Source organism: Carcharodon carcharias, chromosome 14 (genome assembly GCF_017639515.1).
Source record: "Carcharodon carcharias isolate sCarCar2 chromosome 14, sCarCar2.pri, whole genome shotgun sequence".
Lineage (NCBI taxonomy): Eukaryota > Metazoa > Chordata > Chondrichthyes > Lamniformes > Lamnidae > Carcharodon > Carcharodon carcharias.
Window position 1 is genome coordinate 32,919,982 of NC_054480.1, and position 25,441 is coordinate 32,945,422.

General features: G+C 39.9%; 1 protein-coding gene across 1 annotated transcript in view; it reads right to left on the bottom strand.

Moving 5' to 3' along the window:
* The window catches only part of tm9sf4 (transmembrane 9 superfamily protein member 4), a 73,761-nt gene that overhangs the window by 22,631 nt on the left and 25,689 nt on the right, over positions 1-25,441 (bottom strand). The window contains exons 3-9 of the mRNA XM_041204311.1: positions 22,818-22,917; positions 16,752-16,920; positions 13,204-13,333; positions 12,139-12,262; positions 6,499-6,617; positions 5,934-6,045; positions 651-721 (exon numbers count right to left, since the gene is read on the bottom strand). Of these exons, the coding sequence (XP_041060245.1) occupies positions 651-721; positions 5,934-6,045; positions 6,499-6,617; positions 12,139-12,262; positions 13,204-13,333; positions 16,752-16,920; positions 22,818-22,917 (825 nt within the window). The remainder of the gene's footprint in view (positions 1-650; positions 722-5,933; positions 6,046-6,498; positions 6,618-12,138; positions 12,263-13,203; positions 13,334-16,751; positions 16,921-22,817; positions 22,918-25,441) is intronic.

The window sequence follows — 25,441 nt, forward strand, 5'->3', positions numbered from 1 at the left end:
ACCTCAACTTCACATTACCACCTACCCCCTATGATCTTTCACCCCCTTGCATATCAAGAGTCTATCTGGCTCTGCCTTAAAAATATTCAAAGACTGCTTCTGCCACCATTTGAGGAAGGGAGTTCCAAAGACTCATGGCCCTCTGAAAAAAAAAAAATTTTCTTGTCTCTGTCTTAAATGGGCGGCTCTTTATTAAATGGGTGACTCCTAGTTCTAGATTCTCTCACAAGAGGAAAACCTTTCCACATCCACCTGTCAAGATCCCTTAGGATCTGTTAATATACCATAATACAGTTGTTATAATATTGACTTTCAGTTGGCAGGGGGAAGAGTTTGAGGAAAACATGGATGCTGAAATCGCTTGCAACAATTGTAGCAGAGGAGTGAAGTACTTAGTTGTGTTTTATAATTGACTGTTAAGTAAACCAATTTGAATGCTTTGAACCTTAGATACTTTATTGCTCCACGGATGCAGCATACCAGGTGGCAAACCTTTATATAGATGAATAAATTAGTTGATTTCCCTTTCTCCATTGCCCCAAAAGTACAAATGCCCAGGAAGATAGGAATTTCCCTCAAATTGCCAGCAGCTTATTTAAATACCCTCCTTATTTCCAAGTCACTAAAATCCACTGGTCAAGAATACATACAATGTCATCTTCTCTGTTATAGTTCGCAATGTCCTTCCTGAGAGTTCGAATGATTATCATGCTGAGAATTCCTGAGAGAGAAAGAAAATAAAGTTTAAAAATGAGGTTTTCAAAAACGAAAGGAAAATAATGTCGACATTTTCAGACCTGTTGGGGCAAGGGCTCTAATTTTAACACAGCCATCATCTCAAGGTACCAGCCAGAGGTGGAAAAATGTTTTCCCTCAAGAATATGTGAAAATTACACCTGATTAATTGTAAGACTTGTGCTCTGGTACATTCCTTTAAATAATATCCCAATAAATGTAATTCTGAGCAGGATGAAGGGAATACATCACAAAATAATTAATCTCATGTTGATGAATAATTAGTTTTTCATGTTGATGACAAGGATTCCAGGCATTGTTACTTCACTGGACAAAAATAAAAATACCTGGAAAAACTCAGCAGGTCTGGCAGCATCTGCGGAGAGGAACACAGTTAATGTTTCGAGTCCGTATGACTCTTCAACAGAACTAAGTAAAAATAGCAATATTTAGAAATTGCTATTTTTACTTAGTTCTGTTGAAGAGTCATACGGACTCGAAACTTTAACTGTGTTCCTCTCCGCAGATGCTGCCAGACCTGCTGAGTTTTTCCAGGTATCTTTATTTTTGTTTTGGATTTCCAGCATCTGCAGTTTTTTGCTTTTATTTTAGTGTTACTTCACTGGGGCCAGGTTTAGCAGTGCCTCTCTCATTGGACTGGAAACATATTGCTGTAGAAAATTCTCCTGAACACACACTCAGAACTCTTGCCCTTCTCTACTCTTTACACTACTACTATCCCAGTCAATATTCAGATAATTAAAGACCCCTACCATAACTGTATAATTCTTGCATCTCTGTGTAACTTCCTTGCAATTTTTTTCTCCCTACATCTTTCTTATTAGCTAGTGGCCTATAGACTACATCAAGCAATGTAGTTACACCTTTTTTGTTCCTTAGCTCTAGGCAAATAAATTCTGTCTTAGACTCCCCTGGGAAATTCTCTCTCTCCAGCACTGTAATGTTCTCCTTAATCAATGCTGCCATCGCTCCCTCTTTCCTATCTTTCCTGAACAACTTGTATCCAGGAATATTTAATAGCCAGTCCCACCCTTCTTTGAGCCAGGTCTCCATTATAGCCACATCACCACAGGCAGAATTTTATGCTGATCAGGTGGGTGCATGCCCGGCCCAATTGGACACAAAATCATGCGCGATCATGTCAGGCAAGTGTCCTGATGTCATCCCATGCTCGCGCAATATTTCAGTCGGTGGGCACATGCAAAAGTCAGAAGTGCACTTGCCAAAATTGTTTTTTGATATGCAAATAAAACATTTGAAATCAAAAAAAAAAATTAAGAGGGCAATTAAGCCCGTTAACGCCATATTTGTCTGTCATTTTACGTAGCCCGTCCAACCTCATGGTTTCACTAGAGTTTGGAGTTTTACTTGGAGCTCGTGTACTTGGTCACCGCCTTTGACCCCTCCAACACGGCATGTTTGGCCAATTCCCCGGGTATCAGCTGGTGCACGGCGGTCTGGATCTCCCGGGAGCTGATGGTGCTGCGCTTGTTGTAATGGGCCAAGCGAGAAGCCTCGCCTGCAATGCACTTGAAAATGTTGTTGATGAACATGTTCATGATGCTCATGGCCTTGAAGGAGATACCGGTGTCCGGGTGAACCTGCTTCGTCACTTTGTAGATGTAGATGGAGTAACTCTCTTTCCTGACTCTTCTCGCCACTCTTAGTTGGTGCCTTCTTCCGAGCTCTCTTAGCCCCTTCCTTGGAAACTGCTGGCTTCTTTACGTCACCCATTCTCACGTTCAATTTCAAGAGCCGAATGACATGGGTGGTGGAGAGGCAAATCGGCCAGGTGGCCTTTGCATTTTTCAACAACCTTATCCACGGTCGGGATGAGATTCCCGTGAAGGAATAAAATAAATAGATTTCTGTGAACAGCATTTTCATAAGCTAAATTTTCAGGTGACTGATTATGATGCACGGACTCTTTTTTTCAGCTTTTGAAACCTTTATTTTTGTTCTTTCAGATCTTCAGCTCCCCGAGGCAGCTCTCTGTCACTAGGGAGCGTTCTGCCAGCGGTGGCCTACGCCCTCTTTGACGTCATCGCCCGCCCTCTTGTTGCTCCCACCTCGGCAGCACTGAGCATTTCAGTGCGTGTTTCATGCTGACTGGCCGTTAATTGGCCAGCCAATATGAAGTCGCGGTCGGGGGCTGATCAGGGTTGGCAGTCCGTTTCCCGGCCGAGACCGGGCCCACCAATCTGAAAATTCAAGCCCATACTTCCAAATGACTGCCTGCACCTACAAGTGGTTATAGTACTGGGTTTGTAACCCCAAGGTCAAGAGTTCAAATCTCACAATGGAAAACTATGAAACAATGTAACTTCATCTGAAACAGATGGAAACGGGTTTGTGCTCGAAAGAGTTACAACTCACCAATCTTATTTACCATGCTCCATGCTTTCACTTACATGCACAGTAACCCTAATTTAGACTTTAGTACTTTCCACCTTATTCTGAACACACCTAAAAACTTACCATTTCCTACTATAGTGCTATCCATCTTTCCCAGTATTTTGTGCTCCTTAGTATTCCTATTTATATTAACTTCTGGTTTCCATAACAATGTCAATTAGTTTAAACTCTCCCCAATAGCACTAGCAAATCAACCTGCAATGAAATTGGTTCAGCCTCTATTTAGGTGCAACCCGTCTAGCCTGTACGGTTCCCATCTTCCCCAAATCTGGTCCCAATGTCCCAGGAATCTAAAGCCCTCCCTCCTACACCATCTATCCAGTCATGCTTCATGTGCTTTATCCTCCTATTTCTATACTCACTTGCGTGTAGTACCAGGAGCAATACGGATTACTACATTTGATATCCTGCTTGCTAATTTCCTACCTTGCTCCCTAAATTCTGACAGAAGAACCACATCCCTTTTCTTACTTAGGTCACTGGTACCAATGTGGACCATAACTGCTGGCTGTTTACTCTCCCTGCTCAGTATATTCTGCAGCCGGTGACATCATTGACCCTGGTACCAGGCAAGCAACTTACCATCCTGGATTCACATCAGTGGCTACAGAAACATCTGTTCCCCTAACTATTGAATCTCCTATCACTATTGCTCTTTTAGTCATCTTTTGTACCCCCGTACAGCTGAGCCAAGCATGGTGCCATGGACTTGGCTCTGGCTACATTCTCCAGGTGAACCATTGCTCTCATCAGCATTCAGAACTGAATACTGGCTGGAGAGTGAGATGCACTCAGTGAACTCCTGCACTACCTGCCTGTTTCTTCTTGACTGCCTGATGTAAGTCATTGTTGTTGACCTCAACTGGCCTGAGCGCTGCTGATATCTGAGCCTGCCAGCAAGCTACTTCACGTCAGTTGACAATCATGGAGGCCTGCCAGCACTGGTACTATGATTTTCCAAAGATAACTGCAAAAAGAACAGACCTACCAGCTGAAAACAGAATACACTAAAATTACACAGGTAATCTGAGCATTTTCCCCATGGGTGAGACATGTGTGACATACCTATCTGATATATTATATTTTTATGCATATTAGGTATTTGGTTTCCCTAAAACAGGGCTTCCCAAACAGTGGCTTGTGAAGCTAGCACTGAATGATAACAGCTGCGAGGCCCTTTTTAAATTCTCATTATTTTTCTATTCATGGGCGTGGTCTAATGGACTGCTTTGAGGCCTGATTGCTGCTGCTGCTGCTACTGCAAAAAAAACCCCTGTGAATAGGTAGGTGTTCAATTTTATTTTGTAGCCTTTTCATCAACCTCTCTAACACTCAACTCCTGCTTCCCCCACCACCCATCCCACTCAACCAATGAAGCCTGTGTCTCTCCCCACGCGCCCTCCCCCGTCCCCAAAACACTCCCCCACCGATCTTCATTCTGGGGTCACCCAAAGTCTCGGGGCTTAAAATGGAGTCACACTGGGAAAAGCAGGTGGCAAGAACTTTCAAGGAGTGGCGATCACAGTTAGACTGACACTCCACTCTTTTTTACTTACATTGGAGTGCAGCTGCACATTTTGCACTCAAATTTCTGACTTGGGCCTTCACAGAATAGTACAATGCAGCAAGTTCCGAGGCCTTTAATCTAGTGTAGCAGAGACAGGAAAAGGAAGCCACCCCCTTTTGTGGCATTAGCTGCCATAAAGCATGTAAGTTTAAAGATCCCAGCCACTGAGAGGCCAGTGAGAAGGTAAGTGTGTAGGATAGCGGCTGGGGAGGGGTGGGGGGGGCGTGCATGTTGGTGGGTAGGATGGGTCAACTGGTCAGTTGGGAGAGGGTAGGGCCGGATGGTCAGTCGGGGCAGGTTAGATGGGTCGGGGGCGGATGACCAGTTTGGGGGGGGGGGGGGTCAATTGGAGAGTAGTAAAGGGTTGGTGAGGTCAGTTGGGGTGTGGGGGGGATAATCGGGAGAGGAGTCGGGGGTCCAGTGGGGGGTGTAGTCAGAAGGCTGCCTGTAGGGTGTCAGTTATTTAGTTACCCAGGAGTTAGAAGCAGTTCTAAATCTTCTAATCTTTCCTGGATAACTATTCTGTTAAGACAGTCGGAACCATCTGAAGTCTCCCATTTAAATCAGTGTATCGGATGGTCCCCAGTGCTGGGTAATTGCCCATTGAAAGTTTGAACTTACCGGGCAATTCCCACGCAGTCCTTGGCATGGGGTATTCCAAGGGGTGGACAGCGCATCTTCTGAGATACCTCCCGGGTACGATTCTACCCACCCCGGAGATCAGAAGTTGTGAGCCTTAGCCTTTGCTTTTACATAGTTAAGAAATGATATGTAACAAAGGAGGAAGTGTCTTAACTGCTATATAGTCAGCCTGTTCATATTATATATAATTACACAGAATATGCAGCACAGGAACAGGCCATTTACTCCAACATGAGCCATCTCCCACTCCTCTTCATCTAATCTTACTCTTTTCTCCCTGGTGTTTGTCTAGATTCACTTGAAATGCATCTATGCTAGTCACTTCAATTTCCTTGTAGTGAGGTCCACATTCTAACCAATCTCTAGGTAATGACAGTTCTCCTGAGTTCTCTACTGAATTCATTAATGACTATCTTATGTTTACATACCCTAGTTTTGGCCTCCTACTCAAGTGGACACATTGTCACTACAATTTACCCCATCAAATTCTTTGATAATCTCAAACAATCATGAAATGATTCTATAGAAAAAAGTGTAACAATAATCAACTCACCAGAGAGAAAGAAAACTACAACCACCGAATTCACAATTGAGAACCAATGAATCTGTACATCACTCATGGTTAAGTAGGTGTCCCACCGTGATGCCCATTTAATAACACTTCCCTAGAAATACAAAGCACAGACAGTTCCACACAACATTTTACATTATACATATTCTCCATAAATGATTTGATATTAACTTGATACGGCATAGTTTCATATTCTAGTAAAGTTTAATTACACAGTCTGATCAAAGTTTTACAATAACCTGAGGCCAGAGTAACAGTACAAAACTCAAATTTAAACCTTCAGGTCATCTTGACATACTGGGTGTTCATATGCACAAACAAAAGCAGATGTTATTTTCTAGTGCACAATACAAAGAAAATGATGGACTATTTGTTCATAGCTTTGTGGTTCATGTGCTTCAAATGCACAATGATACATATTTTCATTCCACAAATATTGCACTTTTGGCAATTTTAAGTTTAAATGATCATAGCAAACACAGATGGCTCTGAACTTGACTCATGTAGGGCTCTATTCAGAGACATGGACTTTTAACATGGCACTTACCTCCCAACGGACAGAGTAAGTAAAAAGCACATCATTTTCTTTGTTGGGATCAATCTCCTGGGGAAGGGAGCCTGCAGCCTCAGGCAGAATGCAATTTCCTTGCTCATCAGCTTTTAGATCTGGGACAAAAAGTTAATTGTAACAATTCAATAAATATAGTTTTACAACAGCCCAATATTTACTGGGCCCAAACAACTTTTGGAATTTTACTCATGTAATGAGACATATTTATTTAGTGCAGGAAATGCTAACTGGACTGATTTTGTTAGCAGAATAACTTAATAAGTCACCTTTAATTTATCACTTACTCAAATTAAATGAACAAGTAAAATACTGTGCCCATTTTTTCTACTTTAACTTGTCCCTCAGAATAATCTTGTTATTAAAAATGTCTGCTTGTTCTTTTGCAAAAAAGGAGAGAGTTCACCTTTCCAACACTATTACCTGACCTAAAATTTATTATGTTGGGAATGAGAAAAGGAAGATAGCTCTTAGTCAAACTGGGCACTGTACAAACAAATATAATCTGATGGAACAAATAAAAACGGAAGCTGCAGCAGGAATTTTTCCTAAATATATAAATACAGAAGCTACTATTACCCATTGTAAGATTCCACAACAACAATTAAACTCTTTTTTGCTGACCATGATAAGGGCCATGATATTGGCCAGGGCACAAATTTCCTAGTCCTGAAATAATGCAATGGATCTTTAACATCCACCTGAAGTAGCAGCTGGGGTCTTGTTTTAACATTTCATCCAAAGGACAGCACCTCCAACAATGCCATACTTGCTCATTACTGCACTGAAGTATCCATCTAAATTAGAAGTATTCAGGCATTGCCACCCCAAGGTCTTTTTCAATTTAGTATCTTAATTCATTAATTTTCTTCTGTAAAACTTCAAACAAACATCTATGTCACTGTTCCAACATGAGCTTCAACCTCTAGCTGTTTTCAAACTCTTCCAGAAGTTTACTCACCTGTTCCATGATGCTCCTGGGCACCAAGGAGACAAGTGTCTATACACTGTCATGAGGCTATGCCTCTTTATTTTTGAAATACGATTGGTAACTTTCAACTGACTGGAAACGTTGCATTTTGAACTGAGACAGCAAACTACTTAAAAATTCAAGGCCAAGGTGAAGGTGAGAATCAAATAAATCACCCTCAGAGGTGTGTGAAGAGAAGGACATTTCTTAATATCCAGACACCCATCGAAACTTATAACTGTCTAAAGGAGAGACATTAAAAATGCAAAGTACTGGATGTTGAAACAATGGATGCCACAGACACCGAAAATCTCTTGGAAATACAAAATGGGTGAAGTATTTCAAGGGCTGCCCAGCCACTAGAGAGAGATTGCAAGTGACACAGGCAGTGCCAAGAAATTCTTCAACAGAGGAAGCAGGCTGAAGGCCGCTCTCTCTATCTCTCTCTCTCTCTTTTGGAATAAGTGAATCGACTGGTTTGAGAGGCCAACTCTACCAGAAACCTACCAGCGAGCTGAGATTTCATCATAATTGTAACATCTTCTACATCTGATCGCATCCAAGAACCATCTAAGCCAAATGAGCTGCAGCGTTTAAAAGTTATGTCTCAAGGACAATCAAAGGACACTTAACCGTATATTCTTTTACTTTCTTTTACTTTTCTTCTCAGGTTTAGTGAGTAATAAATTTGCTCTTTCTTTGACTTGAGAAAACCTTGTTTGATTAGTTCCTTATTGCTCAAAGCTCAAATAGTTAAATACATTCTGATTTGGAAAAGGAATGCCCTCATAAAAAAGAAACTTAAACCTTTGTTGCGACCATAGACAAGGAAACCTCCTGTTGATTACCAACTACAGGATCCTGCCCCCCTCAGCTAATGAATCAGAACTTCACTATGTTGAATACCAATTGGAAGAAGCACAGAGGATGGCAAGGGCACAGAATGTGCTCTGGGTGAGGAAATCAATGTCTATCACCAAAAGTGGCTTGGTACATGACTACTGACCGAGGTGGCCGAGTCCAAATGGACAAAGCTGCTGGAAAGGGTCTGCGGTTGATGGTGAGGGAATCAACAAATGGGAAAAACCTATTTGACCTTGTCCTGGCCAGTCTACCTCTCTCAGATGCATTTGTCCATGACTGTATTTGTAAGAATGGCTACCACTCGGTCCTTGTGGAGATGAAATCCCATCTTCATACTGAGGATACCCTACATTGTGTTGTGTGGCATTACCACTGTGCTGAATGGGATAGATCTCAAACAGATCTAGCAACTCAAAACCGGGCATCTGTGAGGCAACATGGACCATCAGCAGCAGCACAACTACATTCAATAACCTCATGGTCTGGCATATCCCCCACCCTACCCTTACCGTCAAGTTAGGAGATCAACCTTGCTTTAATGAAGAGTGCAGAATGGTATGCAAGGAGAAGCACCAGGCTATCTAAAAATGAGGTGTCAACCTAGCATAATTACAAAGCAGCTCTGCTTGCTTGTATGCCGAGCAGCATGTGATAAGCACAGCTAAATGATCCCAAATCAGCAAATCAGATCTAAGCTCTGCAGTCCTGCCACATCCAGTTGTGAATGATGGTGGACAATTAAACAACTAACAGGAGAGGGATGCTCTACAAATGTCTGCATCCTCAATAATGGGAGAGCCCAGCTCACCAGGGCAAAAGAGAAGGCTTAAGCATTTATAACCATCTTCAGCCAGAAATGCCGCCAAGCGGATGATTCATCTTGGCCTCCTCCCGGGGTCCCCAGCATCAGAGGCCAGTCTTCAGCCAATTCAATTCACTTCATATGATACCAAAAAACAGCTGAAGGCACTGGATACTGCAAAGGCTATGGACCCTGACAACATTCCAGCAATAGTACTGAAGATGTGTGCTCCAGAACTTGCCACACCCCCTAGCCAAACTGTTCCAGTACAGTTATAACACTGACATCGAACTGGCAATGTGGAAAATTGCCCAGGTATGTCCTGTCCACAAAAAGCAGGATCAATAATTTTGATTTTAAGAAGGCATATAGTATGTTGGCCTTTACTGCAAGAGGATTTGAGTAAAGGAGTAAAGATGTCTTACTGCAATTATATAGAGCCTTGGTGAGACCGCACTTGGAGTAGTGTGTGCAGTTTTGCTCTCCTTATCGAAAGAAAGATATACTTGCCACAGAAGTAGTGCAATGAAGGTTTATTAAATTAATTCCAGGGATGGAGGGATTGCCCTGTGAGGAACGATTAAATAGACTGGGCCTTTATTCTATGGAGCTTAGAATAATGAGAGGTGATCTCCTTCATACATACAAAATCCTTACAGGGCTTGACAGGGTAGATGCAGGATGTTTCCCTGGCTCAGGTCTAGAACCAGGGGACACCGTCTCAGAATAAGGGGCAGGTCATTTCGGACTGAGATGAGGAGGAATTTTTTCAGAGGGTGGTGATTCTTTGGAATGCTCTGCCCAGCAGGCTGTGCAGGCTGTCAGTGAGTATGTTCAAGACTGAGATCGATAGATTTCTACATATTAAAAACATCAAGGGATATGGGGATAACGCAGGAAAATGGTGTTGAAGTAAATCATCAGCCATGATCCCATTAAATGGTGGAGTGGACTCAAAGGACTGAATGGCCTACTTCTGCTCCTATTTCTTATGTTCTTAAATTTAACCCGGTCAACTACCATCCCATCAGTCAATGCTCGATCATCAGCAAAGTGATGGAAGGGGTCGTCAACAGTGCTATCAAGTGGCACTTGCTTAGCAATAATCTGCTCACTTTTGCTCAGTTTGGGTTCCGTCAGGGTCACCCAGCTCCTGACCTCATTACAGCCTTGGTCCAAGCACGGACAAGAGAGCTGAACTCAAGAGGAGAGTGAAAGTGTCTGCCCTTGACCTCAAGGCAGCATTTGACCGAGTGTGGCATCAAGCAACCCTAGTAAAACTGAAGTCAATGGGAATAAGGGGGAAACTCTCCACTAGTTGGAGTCATACCTAACAAAACAGAAGATGGTTGTGGTTACTGAAGGTCAATCATCTCAGCCCCAGGACATCATTGCAGGAGTTCCTCAGGGTGGTGTCTCAGGGCCAACCATCTTCAGCTGCTTCATCAATTACCTTCCCTCCATCATAAGGTCAGAAGTGAGGATGTTCACTGACAATTGCACAATGTTCAGCACCATTCACAACTCAGATAGTATAACAGTCTGTGTCCATATGCAGCAAGTCCTGGATAAGATTCATGCTTAGGCTGATAAGAGTGTTTAAAGTGGTGGATGGGGTGCCAAGCACGTGGGCTGCTTTGTCCTGTATGGTACCAAGCTTCTTCAGTGTTGCTGGGGCTGCACTCGTCCACTCCCTCTGCTACAGTGGCAGCAATGAATCCAACCACAAGATGCACTGCAGCAACTCACCAAAGCTCCTTCGACAGCACCTCCACCATCTAGAAGGCCAAGGGCAGCAGATACATGGAAACACAAACATCTGAAAGTTCCCGTCAAAGCCACCCACTACCCTGACTTGGAACAATATCTCTGTTCCTACACTGTCTCTGGGTCAAAATCCTGGAACTCCCTTCCTACTAGTATTGTGGGTGAATCTACACCATATGGGCTGCAGTGGTTCAAGAAGGCAGCTACACCATTACCTTCTCAAGGTCAATTAGGGATGGGCAATAAATCCTGGCCTAGCCAGCGACACCCACATCCCATGAACGAGTAAAAAAAATTTTTTAAACATAGCCAGGGTTAGCTTGAACACTCATTTTCACTAAATTAATGCAAGAATCAAGCTCCATTTACTCACTTTACACAAGTATTAATTCTCGAAAAAAGCCTTTTATCCAACTGCAATTGATAACAGTGCTGACCTCCCACTGAATCTAAACTTAACATCCTCTTGGCCTTTTATAGTCCACTGGCCTCTCTCAGGTTGAGCCTTTGGGACACTTATTTTAAGGCTCAAAGGAAAAGTGAGCTGACAACAGAAACAATGGTGACTTTATTTTCAACAAAAAGGGGAGATTGCAGAGCGATTGTACGGATTGAATAATGGTATTTCATCAACATAGTTCACAAACATTTTATCTGTCCCCAAGAATTATTTGCGTAGTCCCCAACCTTGTCTTTTTTCATATCACTGAAACGTGAATTGATATAAAGCACAAGGAAATACCCAGGTACCAATATGTAAGGAATGATTAAAGGGATCTAACCTGCTAACTTTGCTCAAAAAGCAAAACATATTTCAATCAAAACAATGGACCATTGATAATAGAGTAAATCCACATAAGCACAGAACCAGAAATGTGAACTATGCTTTTCCCCCAAAGTTCAATATTATTGTTTGCTGCATTCTACTTTCAATATGCTGTCATGTTGCAAAAAAAAGTACAACATAGGGCCAATGATATTACTGCTGTGATGTTGAGGTTACCTTTAGAACATTCTCAGAATTTTTTGAGGCATAGTTTCCTGCTTAGTACATGAATCTATACTCAAGTGTAACAAACACAAACCAGAGCAGTGTTGATAATACAAGCTTAGTTATTCACTTACACGTTTTGCATTTATTTCTCCTTCTTTGAGGTTGTTTGTCTATTACTATATGCAACTGTGCTCAAATCATATCCAGAAATAATACTATTACCTTCATACTTAACACTTTGTGGTACAACTTCAAAGCGCACAACTCTGTATGTAGGTTCCTGGTCTTTCTCTATTTCTTCCTTGTGATAATAGACAATGAAGGAGAGATGGTTGTGGAGGTAGAACTGAAAAATAAGGTTGTGTTAACTCAGTCACAATATGTGCTCACATGCATACACACACAAGACAGACAACTGCAAAGCAGCTCACAATGCAGGTATAACAACTGGTAATTATAAAGTTTAATTTGTATGTGACAGTTTCTATACTAGATTAAGTCTAAAATATTAACTTGATGAGCGTGAAACTTACATTTGCCACTCTCAAAAGGAAAAATTTAGATCAGAATAACGCATTATTTTGCTACTGCGATGCAATAGGCATAATTAATTTCTACTTTGTACGTACCATGTTGTGGAAATATGGTGAGCGATGCTATTGTATGATCATTTAAACACTGTGTAAAATTCCTTATTATTACTTTAACTGATAACACATTTATTCCAAATGCTGGAGAATGAAACTTGATATTTGCATTTAAACATTTATGATAAAAATCACTAATTTCTAGATATAAATCATCACAAAATTCTGTTCACTCATTACCAGAATTTATTAGGGATTCATAAATGAAATACTTAGAAGTTTCTAAAGTAATTTTTATTTTATTTAATTGCAATGGAAGATTATCTGAAAAGGCCATTATACAAGAATAGGGGCACTTCTAGAATAAAGTATCTTTTAACAAAGCATGCTGTTTTATGTTAGTACTTTAAGTTTATTTGTCATGCTTTAACACTTGGGACAAAGCCATTCAACTGACATCAATTACAGAACTCACAAGCAGTTGGCTTAAGAAATATAGCACTTTTTTTCTCATGTCAGATTCCTATCAAGAATCATACATGCTGAAAAATCTTAGGGCTGGTCAAATCATGCTGATTATCATGCAGTTTAGTTCATTGCTTACTTAATGGGCCAAATGTCTAATTTCATTTTTGTACATACACCAGGTTATTAGCGCGGTTAAACTACTTGCCCTAGAAGTATGTCTGGTTAGTTTTACCTTGTTGTTGTCGATAAATCCAAGTCTGTAACCATGCTCAAACTGTACTTCCTTTTCTTTCTTTTTGTCATTGTCTTCATGGTTTGGGTAAAATTCTAAGCGTGTTGCAACAGGCAGGTTATCTGCAATTCTGTAACATACAGTTGCCATTCACATATTGAGAAGAATGAATCAAACTTTACATTCAAAATATCGTGCAAAATTACAGCCTCAATAGCTGTGTGTGGCAGAGTATTCCATGTTCTAATTACCCCTGCAAAAATGTCTGACTTCCCCATGAACTTCTCATCATAATCTTAAGTCTATGTCACCCGGTCACCAAACCTTTGACTCAATCAAAGCTTTTCCTAGTTTTGAAAACCTCTTACATTTATCCCCTAGGCCTTCTTTGTTCCAGTCTCAAAAGCCTCAATTTTTTTTTTCTTATTCATTCATGGGATGTGGGCTTCGTTGGCTGGACCAGCATTTATTGTCCATCCCTAGTTGCCCTTAGGTGGTGGTGAGCTGCCTTCTTGAACCGCTGCAGTCCATGTGATGTAGGTAAGCCCACAGTGCTGTTGGGAAGGGAGTTCCAGAATTTTGACCCAGCGACAAAATTTCTTAAGGTTTTCTTAATTATGACCTAATTCCTGGTACCATTCCAGTGAATTTTGCGGATCGTGACAATGTAGCATTGTCTGTCCAACTCTTGCTCCATTCAAGCGCAAACACTGCTAGGAGCTTGGGGTTGATAAATTTACCCTGAACCCGCAACTTCAAGTACTCCTTGATCATGCATAATACAGCACATATAAAGCTCTCCACTCTATCCTGACAATGCATTAAATTGCAATCTCAGAAGAGCAGCAGCTATAAGTGTGTTTTTCCCCCTACTTTTCACACTAGCTATCCTTATAGCTCTCCATAAGCCTGCCAACTTTGTGCCCAAATCCAGGTTATTTTTCAATGGGTACTAGGTACTATTAGGAACTGAGTTGGTATAAACACATTTCTGGTACAGCTAATAGAAAGTAGATATGCTTTGTTTTAAGCTCTGACGTTACATTAAGCATTTACTAGCAGACTACAGGGGAGTTTCGTTCATATTTATCAAAGACAAGAGACAGTATTGTATTCAGTTGTTTTTATCTTCATAGGTCTTGTAAAGTATAAAGAAAAAAGGTCCAAAACCAGGTATAAATCAGCCAATAAATACTTATTCATTCTATATACCTTGGTAGCAGTCAATTATGGATTTACTGTCAAAGTAGCTACTAGCCTGACCAATACTTATTTTCAATCAGTATCACTAAAACACATTGCTTATTGTGGGATCCTGCTGTGCACAAATTGGCCGCTGAGTTTTCCACATTACAGCAGTGATTACTCTTCAAAAAAGTACTTCATTGGCTGTAAAGCATTTTAGGACATCCTGAAGTCACAAATGGTGTTATAAAAATATATGTATATTTTTAACTTGCAAAGTGAACCTAAAAGTGGAACAGTACATGGTCTTGTAGAGCATGCATCTATAAATGAATCACAAAAGATGAGGTAAGTACCTCATCAAGGATTAGTAACTCTATGCTCCAGATGGCCAAGAAACATGAAGCAAGGTTGACACCAAAAGGCTGCTCACTCAAAAATCAGCTTTTTAAAAGCAAAGCTCAAAATTTCTATTCCTGTGGGGCAAATTTGTCAATCGGTGACAGTTCTCATGTTTAAATTAGTTAGTTTTAGCCACCAACATTTCTCACCTCTTTTAGTTTCTCGCTGAGCTATCCTAATGGGAGTAAAGGATGTAGATGGAAAACGATTATTCTTCACCACAATGTCAATATGAACAGTACAATGCAGCCATTTAGAATTCTCTAGCATGAATCGTGTGGTAAAGATCTTTAATTTGAAAAAAATGTCACATTGCACCAGGAAAACTCCCACTATCTGTTTTAGTTTGCGTTTATGTTTTCTTATAAAAGAAAAGCCAGGTTGAAAACTAGGAGTTAAATCATTTAAGTATTGTTTCCAGTCCCTGGTCAATTGAAAACAGATTCCAATGAAAGGCACAGAATTAGTAATGGCTTCAACCCCCTGCTGTCAATTCTACAACTGGTCAATTATGAATTATTTATGTTCCTGGTCCACTCCAGATTACCATGCAAAAAAGAGAGATCACCATTAGGATTCCCTTGATAAATTAAGTACTGGCAATTCCAATAGACTCCTGACTGGCCTCCCATGTTCTACCCTCCTTGTCTAAATTTGATGTCAACTAAAACTCTGCTATTCGTGTCTTAACTTGCACCCAATTCCATTCAACCATCACCCCTGCCCTCACTGACCTACCTTGGCTCTCGGTTAAGCAAAGCCTTCACTTTGAAATTCTCATTCTTGTTTTCAAATCCCTCAGTGGCATCGCACTTCTCTATCTCTGTAGTGTCCTTCAGCCCCACAACCCTCTAAAACCTAAATAGCTCAGCTCTAATTCTGGCCTCTTGAACATCCTCAATTTTAATTGCTTCGTCACTGGCAACTGTGCCTTTAGCCAAGGTCCTAAAGCTCTGGAATTCCCTCCCTAAATGTCTCCACCTTTTTTCCTCTTTTTCCTCCTTTAAGTCTCTCCTTAAAACCTCTTTAAAACAATTTTTTTATCACCTGCCCTCACATTTTGTTACATGGTGTCAATTTTTTTTTTAAACATTATAAAGTTTTATAACATGCCTGTGCAGCACCTTGGGACACTTTAAAACACTATGTAAATACAAATTGTTACTGTTGAGATAACGATAAATTTTATCCTTAAATTATTTCAATATTTTTCTTTAACCTATGAGCATTCATACATGGATGCAGAAAAACAGCAAAATTATCTGAGTGCTCAGGTTGACACTGTGAAGAAATTCAATTAAAACAGCCAGTATAACAAGCAAAACAAGGTCACATAAACTGTCCATATCTACAAGCCTTAGCTCAATGCACAGTTTTCTTTGCAACCCATTTTAACAGCAAGCAGGAAACTATGCATGTTACTCCAGATTTCACATTGTGGAGATTTACAACAATGAACAGTTTTCACCTTCCTGATAGTAAAAACTACTTCTATATGTACTCTGTACTACAAAATAAGCATCAATTTCTCTACGCCAGTTCCAGTATTTACTCATTGAAATCTAAAAAGAAATCTAAAATTTTGTTATCAATTAGTTGTTGAACAGTGCATGCAGCCATACAGGCCTTAAGACTCCAAGTTCAAATCCTATTGTGCTGAGTTAGTTAATCTTAACTGCAAGTGCTATCGGTTGACTCAGCATCTTCATGATAGGGAAGGGAAATTAAACTCAGGGTCCTGCTTGTTAGTCAACAACATGAATCTATGTGTGTCCATTCATGTATAGGCATATAGGATCAGGCTCAGCTGTGGTGTCCCATGGTAAAGTAATGACCTACCAATACACAGTCTACAATAGACTCAAGAAAAGGTTCCTTTATGGAAGCAGTGTGGCATCAAAAACATTTTAAGCAAGCTAATGAACTGTGTGTGTTACAACAGCAAAAATAGTTACACGTACAAATGAACATAATATTCTTCTCGAATCCTTTCTACAATCAGTTTACTTTCTGCTACTTTAAACCTGACAGGTTTGTTTGGCTTGTCACAGAGCACTTCACATTTCTTTTCACTGTTCATGTGCAAGTTATATGGCGTATTCACAATCCGATCACCTCTCAAGACCTCACCTGTAAAATACAAGAACAAATATAATAAGTTATTCCAATTCTTTGTATTATACCCATCTGCATCATTATTTTTGGACATGTAAGATTATTGATGACACATTTACAGGAACCAAATAAAACAGCTATAACCAGTGCTGGATTTACACACAGCTAAGTAAGCTACAGCTTAGGGTCTCACATTACGAAGGGCCTCGAAATACTTTTAAAAAGATTAAGTTTCAAGTTTTACATAATTGGTTGAAAACTAAAAGAGACAGGGGAAAAAACTCTCCAAAATGGACATTTTGGTTCTGATATGACAAAATATACTTATATGGCCACAGATATATTTGTCATATTGCATTTATAAATCCATGCAAAAATAACTAATTCACATCTGTGGTGCCGTCCTTTCTCCTGACCTCCGACAATTACATGATCCATAGAGACGCTTCAATCACTAAATAAAGTGCCTCATACGGCTTTTTCGAGTCAATAATAAATATAACAGTTTTTTTACTTTAAAACATTTTCCTTTTAAAAAAAATTCTAGAAACTAATAAAGTCTGAAAAACACACGTGAGGCAGTCCAATCCATGACGCAATTCTCTTCAGAAAACTTTGCGCCGCAGCATCAGATACGCTTTGTCCAAGTTGCACAACAATCTCCCTTCTATCCTTGACACCAGGTAAATATACATATTATTGAAATATATGTATTGTATTTTTTATTTCTACTATACTTGTAAACATAAAGGATTGAGTTCAAAGACTTTGTCTAAGACTTAATTGTCTCTTTATTATAGACAGACCTGTCAAAAATGAAAAGAACTTTAGAAAGTGGACGTCAGAAGAAAAAAAAGCAGCAGCTTGAAGAGTAGACAAAACAATTACCGAAAACTGACAGTTACTTCAGTGTCAAAAAGGAGGGACTTCATTCTCAAGACAGTCAGCCAGGCCCACAGCAACCACAAGCATCCACCTCTGCTACTAAGGTGGATGACACAGATGTGAATGTGACTACTACACCTGAAAATGTTACAGAGCCTGAAATCCCAGCTCAAGGAAACAGATACACAAAGTCCAATGATCTTGGTCTCTGGGGTGTCTTGACTAAGGATGATATTTCATTCTGGACACAGAAAGGTCTCTCAGAGTGTCAACACTGAAATGCCCCATTTGAGAAATCAAAATGGTCATTCAAAAACCAAATTAGATATTGTTCAAAGGGTCTATTTGATTCAACGAAAGTTAATGGTAAAAAAATACAATTGAGAGTGGCTCGCATATTCTCCAACAATGGGTTGTGTTTACTGTTTTGTTTGCAAACTCTTCTTAACATCATCGACAGCACTGGCTAGTAATGGGTTTAATGACTAGCGAAGCCTTGTTGGAATTCAAAATCATGAGAACTCTGAGGATCACAGAAAAGCTTTGCTTGCATATCTGACAAGGCAACGTGGGTTAACCTTGGATTCATATCTGAAGGAACAGATAAAATAGGAGCAAGAATACTGGAGGCATGTACTTGACTGTATTATTGCAGTTGTGTGCACATTAGCAGAACGTGGACTAGCTTTTAGGGGAGGCAATGAAAAGTTTGGCTTGCCACATAACGGGAACTTTCTTGGCTTGATAGAATTCATTGCTAAGTTTGATCTAATTCTTGCCAGCCATATAAAACTTTAGGGAAGCAACAGATCTGAGAAGCCTTCATACTTGCCTAAAACAATACATGATGGACTCATCCAGCTTATGGCTGAAAAACTAAGAGGATCTATTTTGGGTGACTTGAGAAAAGCAGGATACTTCAGTTTGTCTGTTGGCTCCACATCAGATCTTTCACATGTTGATCAACTGTTATTGTAAGATGTGTGTCACCTGATAATGGTTTTCCCATTGAACGCTTTCTAACTTTCCTTGAATTAAAAAAACATAGTAATGAAAATATGGCCAATATGGTGCTGGATTATTAGACAATGACTGCTAAGTTGACTTTAGTAAGTGCAGAGGACAGTCATATGACAATGCAGTTAACATGGCAGGAAGGTATAATGGCATGCAGCAAAAACTTATTGAAAAAAGAAATACACTATATATATTCCATGTGCTGGACATTTGCTGAATCTTGTTGGGGTTACATTACAGTTGATTGCTGCCTAGATGCAATAAATCTTTTTGCAACAAATATACACACTTTTCTCTGCCTTTACAAAACACAGGACAGAACTCAAATCATTTTTGGGTCCTGATTCCACTGTACCAAAACATCTCTGTGACACTAGGTGGGAAGCACATGCAAAGGCTACTTCAGCCACAGCTGAGAGTTATTGTTCAATTATTGATACTCTACTCATCTTCATACTGATGACAACAAAAAAGGTGATACAAGGAGAGAAGCTGGCATTCTGCAGGAGAAAGTGGAGGATTTAGAGTTTGTGGTCATGTTAGAACTTTGGAATCACTTGTTAGATCAGTTCCACAAAACCAGCCAAGCCCTGCAGGATCCACAGATAACCCTTAGTACAGTTGCAGAGCTTTACACATTACTCTCTCACTTCTTGAAAGAAACATGAGAAAGTTTTGACAAAATTGAACTCAAAAGAAAACCTACCTGATGTAGACTACAAATGTGTGAATAAAAGGAAAAGAATGAGAAAGAAATGATGGTGATGCACCAAATGTTGGTGAAACGTTTTCTCTAAGAAACAAATTTCAAGTGAAATCCTTTATTCCTATGATGGATACACTTGAAACAAACTTGAAGATAAGAGCAATCATATATGAAAATGTTGCAAACAACTTTTCATTTTTGGTTTATTTAGGTGTCTTGGAAAAACAGCTGTGTGAAGGTATAAAACTTCTGATCAAAAGTTATCTTGACAATGTTGATGTTAGCCTCATTAGAGAAATGAAATGCTTCCAAGCTTATATCAAGGAAAATTATTCAGATAAAGGAACTTTATGCTGCCAGGACCTGCATCAAGCCACCATCCAAGGTAAAATTCAGTTGGTTTTCCCTAATGTAGAAGCAATATTGTGGCTCTTTTTGAGTCTAATCTTAACAAACTGCTCAGGAGAAGGGTCATTTTCACAGCTGAAAAATATCAAGAATGAACTGTGGACAATAAAGTGCAGACAGCTTTTTTTGCAGCAAAGCACTACGTGCATAGAAAATGGTAAACTTCATAGCTCATCATTTGAGGACATCATCGGTGACTTTGCTGTCCAAAAATCACATAAAATGTTTTCAGTTTTGTGCAGGTTGTATTACTGCTTCTATTTAGTTAAGTGCTGATCTGTGTAATTGCTCTTGTGTTGCTGTAGATTAAAAGTTTCCATATGTGCTAATTAAGAATCTCTAAGTATTTCATAATGCAAATAGGCTTATTGCATGATTATTTAGTTAGATTAATTAGGCTAGTTAGATAATTAGTTTTTCATTGCACTTATGTGTATATGTAAATACGAAACTTTAATATTTCTATTTTCATTGTCCTTTCTGTTAGAATAACACTTGTTTTTGGTAATGCTGTGGGGCCTTTTAAACTTGACATAGATTAGGGCCTCAGCATGTCAAAATACGGCCCTGGCGGTAACAGATACTTCCAGCATTGCTATGATAATACAAATTTAGTTCTAGTCTCATGTTTGAAGTATGTTGTGCTAACTGGTAATTATATTCTCTGCGCTTCAACATAGGTTTCAGCTCTTAAGTGCCTTATCAGATTCAAAATCCATACATTGTTGTGCTGACTAAGCAGTTAGTAATCAGTTCACTAACGATTTAAATCATGAAGAAAAGCAATAAAAACAGAAAATGCTGGAAAAGGTCAGCAGGTCTGGCAGCATCTGTGGAGAGAGAAACAGAGTTAACATTTCAAGTCCGTATGACTCTTAGTTAGAGCTAAACAGAAGTAGAAATGTGGTGGGTTTTATACTGTTTAAGAGGAGGTGGAGCAAAATAGGTGGTCAGGGATAGGTAGAAGCCAAGGAGAAATTTGACAAAGATGTCATGGACACAGGACAAAGGGAGTGTTAAAGACCAAAGAAGATGCTCATAGTGACATAAAGATGGAGGACAGAGTTCATTGTCTAAAGTTGTTGGAATTCAATATTAACTCTAGAAGGCTGTAAAATGCCTAATAGGAGGATGAGGTGCTGTTATTCCAGTGTGCGTTGGGCTTCAGTGGAACATTGCAGCAGGCCAAGGATGATCATGTGGCTATGACAGCAAGATGGTGTGTTGAAATCGCAAGCAGCAGGAAGGTCTGGATCATGCTTGCGAACTGAGTGAAGGTGTTCCACAAAGCGGTCACCCAGTCTGCATTTACTCTCCCAATCTAGAGGAGGCTACTTTGGGAGCAGCTAATACACTAGACCAAATTGAAGGAGGTGCAAGTGAAGCATTGCTTCACCTCAAAGGAATGTTTGGGGCCTTGGACAGAGAGGAGGGAGGAGGTAAAGGGGCAGGTGCTACCCCTTCTCCAATTGCATGGAAAGGTGTCTTGGGAAGGGGGTGAGTAGTTGGGGGTGATGGAGGAGTGGGCCAGGGTGTCACAGAGAGAACGGTCCCTATGGAATACTGACAGGCAGTGGTGGTGGTGGTTGGGGGGGCGCGGAGTGTTTGGTAGTGGCAACATGCTAGAGTTGGCAGAAATTGGGGAGGGGGGGACGTAGATCCTTTGAATGCAGAGGCTAGCGGGGTGAAGAGTGAGGACAAGGGGGCCCCATCATGGTTCTGAGAGGGGGAACCAGGGGAGAAGGGGTTTTGGCCAGAGGTGTGGGAGATGGGTCGGACATGGCTGAGGGCCCTGTCAACCACAGGAAAAAGGAAGACATCTCAGAAGTGCTGTTTTGGAAGGTAGTATCATTGGAACAGATGTGAAGGAGGTGGAGGAATTGGGAGAATGGGATGGAGTCCTTACAGAATTTTTATATTTTTTCTCCTTTTTTCCCAACCTCCTCCAACAAGGGCCATCTGTCACTTGTTTTTGTTGTGTTTTCACAGAGCACTGGCCCTTGTTCTGCTATTAACACATTCTGCTATCTTACCTTTATGCCACTATCAGCACCTTCCCTTTAGCCTTTAACATTACCATAAACACTCCCTTTGTTCTGTGGTCCATGACATCTTTGTCAAATTTATCCTTAGCTCCCACCTATCCTGACCTTCTATTTTGTTCCACCCCCTCTTAAACAGTATAAAATCCATCACATTTCTACTTCTCTTTAACTCTGAAGAAACATCATATGGACTCAAAACATCAACTTTGTTTCTCTCTCCACTGATGCTGCCAAGCCTGCTGAGTTTTTCCATTATTTTCTGTTTTTATTTCAGGTTTCCAACATCCGCATATTTTGCTTTTACGAAGAAAAGCAAGGTTTGCTTGCAGTTGAATTGACATTACAAGCGGCAACCAATAAGCGACTGTTGTCATCTTGGTGTGTGTTACTAATATCATTAAAACACTGATATATTTCCTGAGCTTGGAGAAAAAGTATCACTGAAAGGTGGCTCCAGATTAGGAACAGCACAACAAAGTTAGGCACACTTATTACCACCCCAATACCAGATTTATAATTTTAGACATAGTAACAAACTGCATCTTCTGTAGTTCATCAGCATTCCCATATAATTACATTACGTACATCTATTTATGGCCTAGCTGTAATTTCAAGCTAGCATTTGTCTACCTGAAATTTAACTGAAATTTTAAAAAATGCATTGCAAGATTAGAACAAGGTTTTCAAATCTCTGCAATCATTTTCTTTAATTCTGCTTTTGCATTTAACACATTGTCCATTCCTTAATCTCCGAACTCAGTCCATTGATGGAAGGTACCGAAAAAGTCAATTAACATACTCAGATCATTGTTTATACCACAAAATATTTTAACATTTATTTAAAAACTCACCAAGGTTTTCTGCCTTATATTCAATTTTTTCTGGGCGACAAAAAGGAAGGGAATAATATTCATATGGAAGCTGTGTCCGTGAGCTAGTCAATTTCACAGCCTGAAACAAGATGATTAAAAGGCTCAAGATTTTTTAGCTGGCATTCAATGCAAGTGCATTCATTTTGATGAAAATAATCTCATCCTCTTGGGTCCATGCTTCATTATACAGAAAATATAGGTTAGATAAAAAAGAAACAGAAAATGTTGGAAATATTCGGTCAGGCAGCACCTGTGGAGAGAGAAACAGGGTTAATGTTTCAGGTCAAAAACAAAAACAGAATTACCTGGAAAAACTCAGCAGGTCTGGCAGCATCGGCGGAGAAGAAAAGAGTTGACGTTTCGAGTCCTCATGACCCTTCGACAGAACTTGAGTTCGAGTCCAAGAAAGAGTTGAAATATAAGCTGGTTTAAGGTGTGTGTGTGGGGGGCGGAGAGAGAGAGAGAGAGAGGTGGGGGGGGTGTGGTTGTAGGGACAAACAAGCAGTGATAGAAGCAGATCATCAAAAGATGTCAACAACAATAGTACAAAAGAACACATAGGTGTTAAAGTTAAAGTTGGTGATATTATCTAAACGAATGTGCTAATTAAGAATGGATGGTAGGGCACTCAAGGTACAGCTCTAGTTTTTCCAGGTAATTCTGTTTTTGTTTTTGTTTTGGATTTCCAGCATCCGCAGTATTTTTGTTTTTATATTAATGTTTCAGGTCACTGACCTTTCTTCAGAACTGGGAAAAATCAGAGATGTAACATGTTTTAAACAAGTACAGAGACAGGGAAAGGGAGTAAAGAAGTAATTAATTAAAAGGAAGGACTCTGATAGGCTTGAAGGCAAGGAAGATTGAATGACAAAGGGATGATGACATAAGGCAAAAGGGGATTGAAATGGAACAACTAAGAACAAAAGATGAGTCTAGAGGAGGAGCAAATGGCAACAGATTCATTACCAACAACTGCTGTCCGAAAAATTGGAGCAGTGGTTATGATTTGAAATTGTTGAACTTAATGTTGAATCTAAGGTTGTAAGGTGCCCAACGAAAAACTGCAAGTTTCTGTTGAGCTTCGTTAGAAAAGTGTAGGAGAGCAAATACAGAGAGATCAGAGCGGTCAGAGGGTGGAGAATTAAAATGAAAGGCAACTAGAAGCTCAGGGTCACACTTAAGGACTGAACGGAGATATTACAGAAAGCAATTACCTTTGACTTCCCCAATGGAGAGACCACATCATGAGCAATGAATACTGTATATTAAATTGAAAATGTTACTCAATATTTATGAACCTCAGTGTCACATCAGTTTTTGGAGTCAACCGTTATTATCAAAATTGACATTGCTTGACCGGTCATCTTCCAGTCCTTTGTTCTGAACATTGACTTTAGTGTTGTCAGTTCTTACTCATCATCTTCCCTGTCTTCTACCATCCACCTCCCACTTCATTGGTTTCTGTTTTGGTGAGTAATTTTTGTGTGTCTACTTTACCTATGCCTTTTTATTGTCTTGTTTAGATTTTTCATACCCTTTTGTTCTTTGAAAGCTTTTTCATTCTTCATTGAGATTATCATTATACATAAATCACCACTTTTCATCTATTGACACCTTTTCAGAAACTTATTCATAGAAAACTAAATTTATTAATTGCCTCTGTGATAGGAATCAGCACTCCTGATTTCACGTGTTGTTTCCAACTTGCTGTATTCACTCTCACCTGGAACTTATGTTCAGTCAGCAGCTCATTTTACTGATTCCAGTTCTGATTAAGTTTCCACTGTCTTGTAATGAACTATATAATTATCATCCTAGCCCATACATATCGCAAACTACTTCAAAAACCAAAATGCTGATAAAGAGTATGGATAATGAGATTATAGGGTGAAAAAATGCAGTGGGACTTATAATCCAGTTTCTTATATTTTATTTACTGTGACAGGGTCGTTTGTGATTCAGAAATAAATCAGATGACCACATTCCTACTTTCTATACAGGTGCAGGCTTTGGGGCAGCAAGGTAGAAGGGAAAATTCTGTTATCCCAAACTACTACATATCCAGCTTCTATCTATAATGCTTACACTTAGTATATCTTGCTTGACATATGCAGACCAATAGGAAGTTAGAAACATTCCACACTTCATCCTTTTTAAAGAAGTCTCATGGTAAGGCTGTTTCAGCCAGCAAGAATCACTATCTGAATAGACATAGGACTGCATGCCAAATACAGTACAGTGAGGTTCATCTGGGGATTGTTTGACATTTTCTGCAAGTTTTCTTATGTGCATAGGCTTCAAGACTATCCTGCATGGGTCAATTAGTGCCAGAGTTTATTAGCCAATTCAGAGATCTAGTCGAGTTTAGAATATTTTGTGCTGCGACAAGACAGTGTCTAATAGAATTAAATTTAAATCTGAGATTTGCTTAACGTACTAAGTGAATTATCGGGAGAGTTGTCTTGCCATTCTCCCACTTAGATGGATAAATTATTAAATTAGTGGAAGAGAAGTTTCCCGCCTTCTATGAGCAACTAGGGTTGTGCAATAAATTTCAGCCTTTCCAGTGACACCACATTTCAAGAATGAATAACTTATAGCAC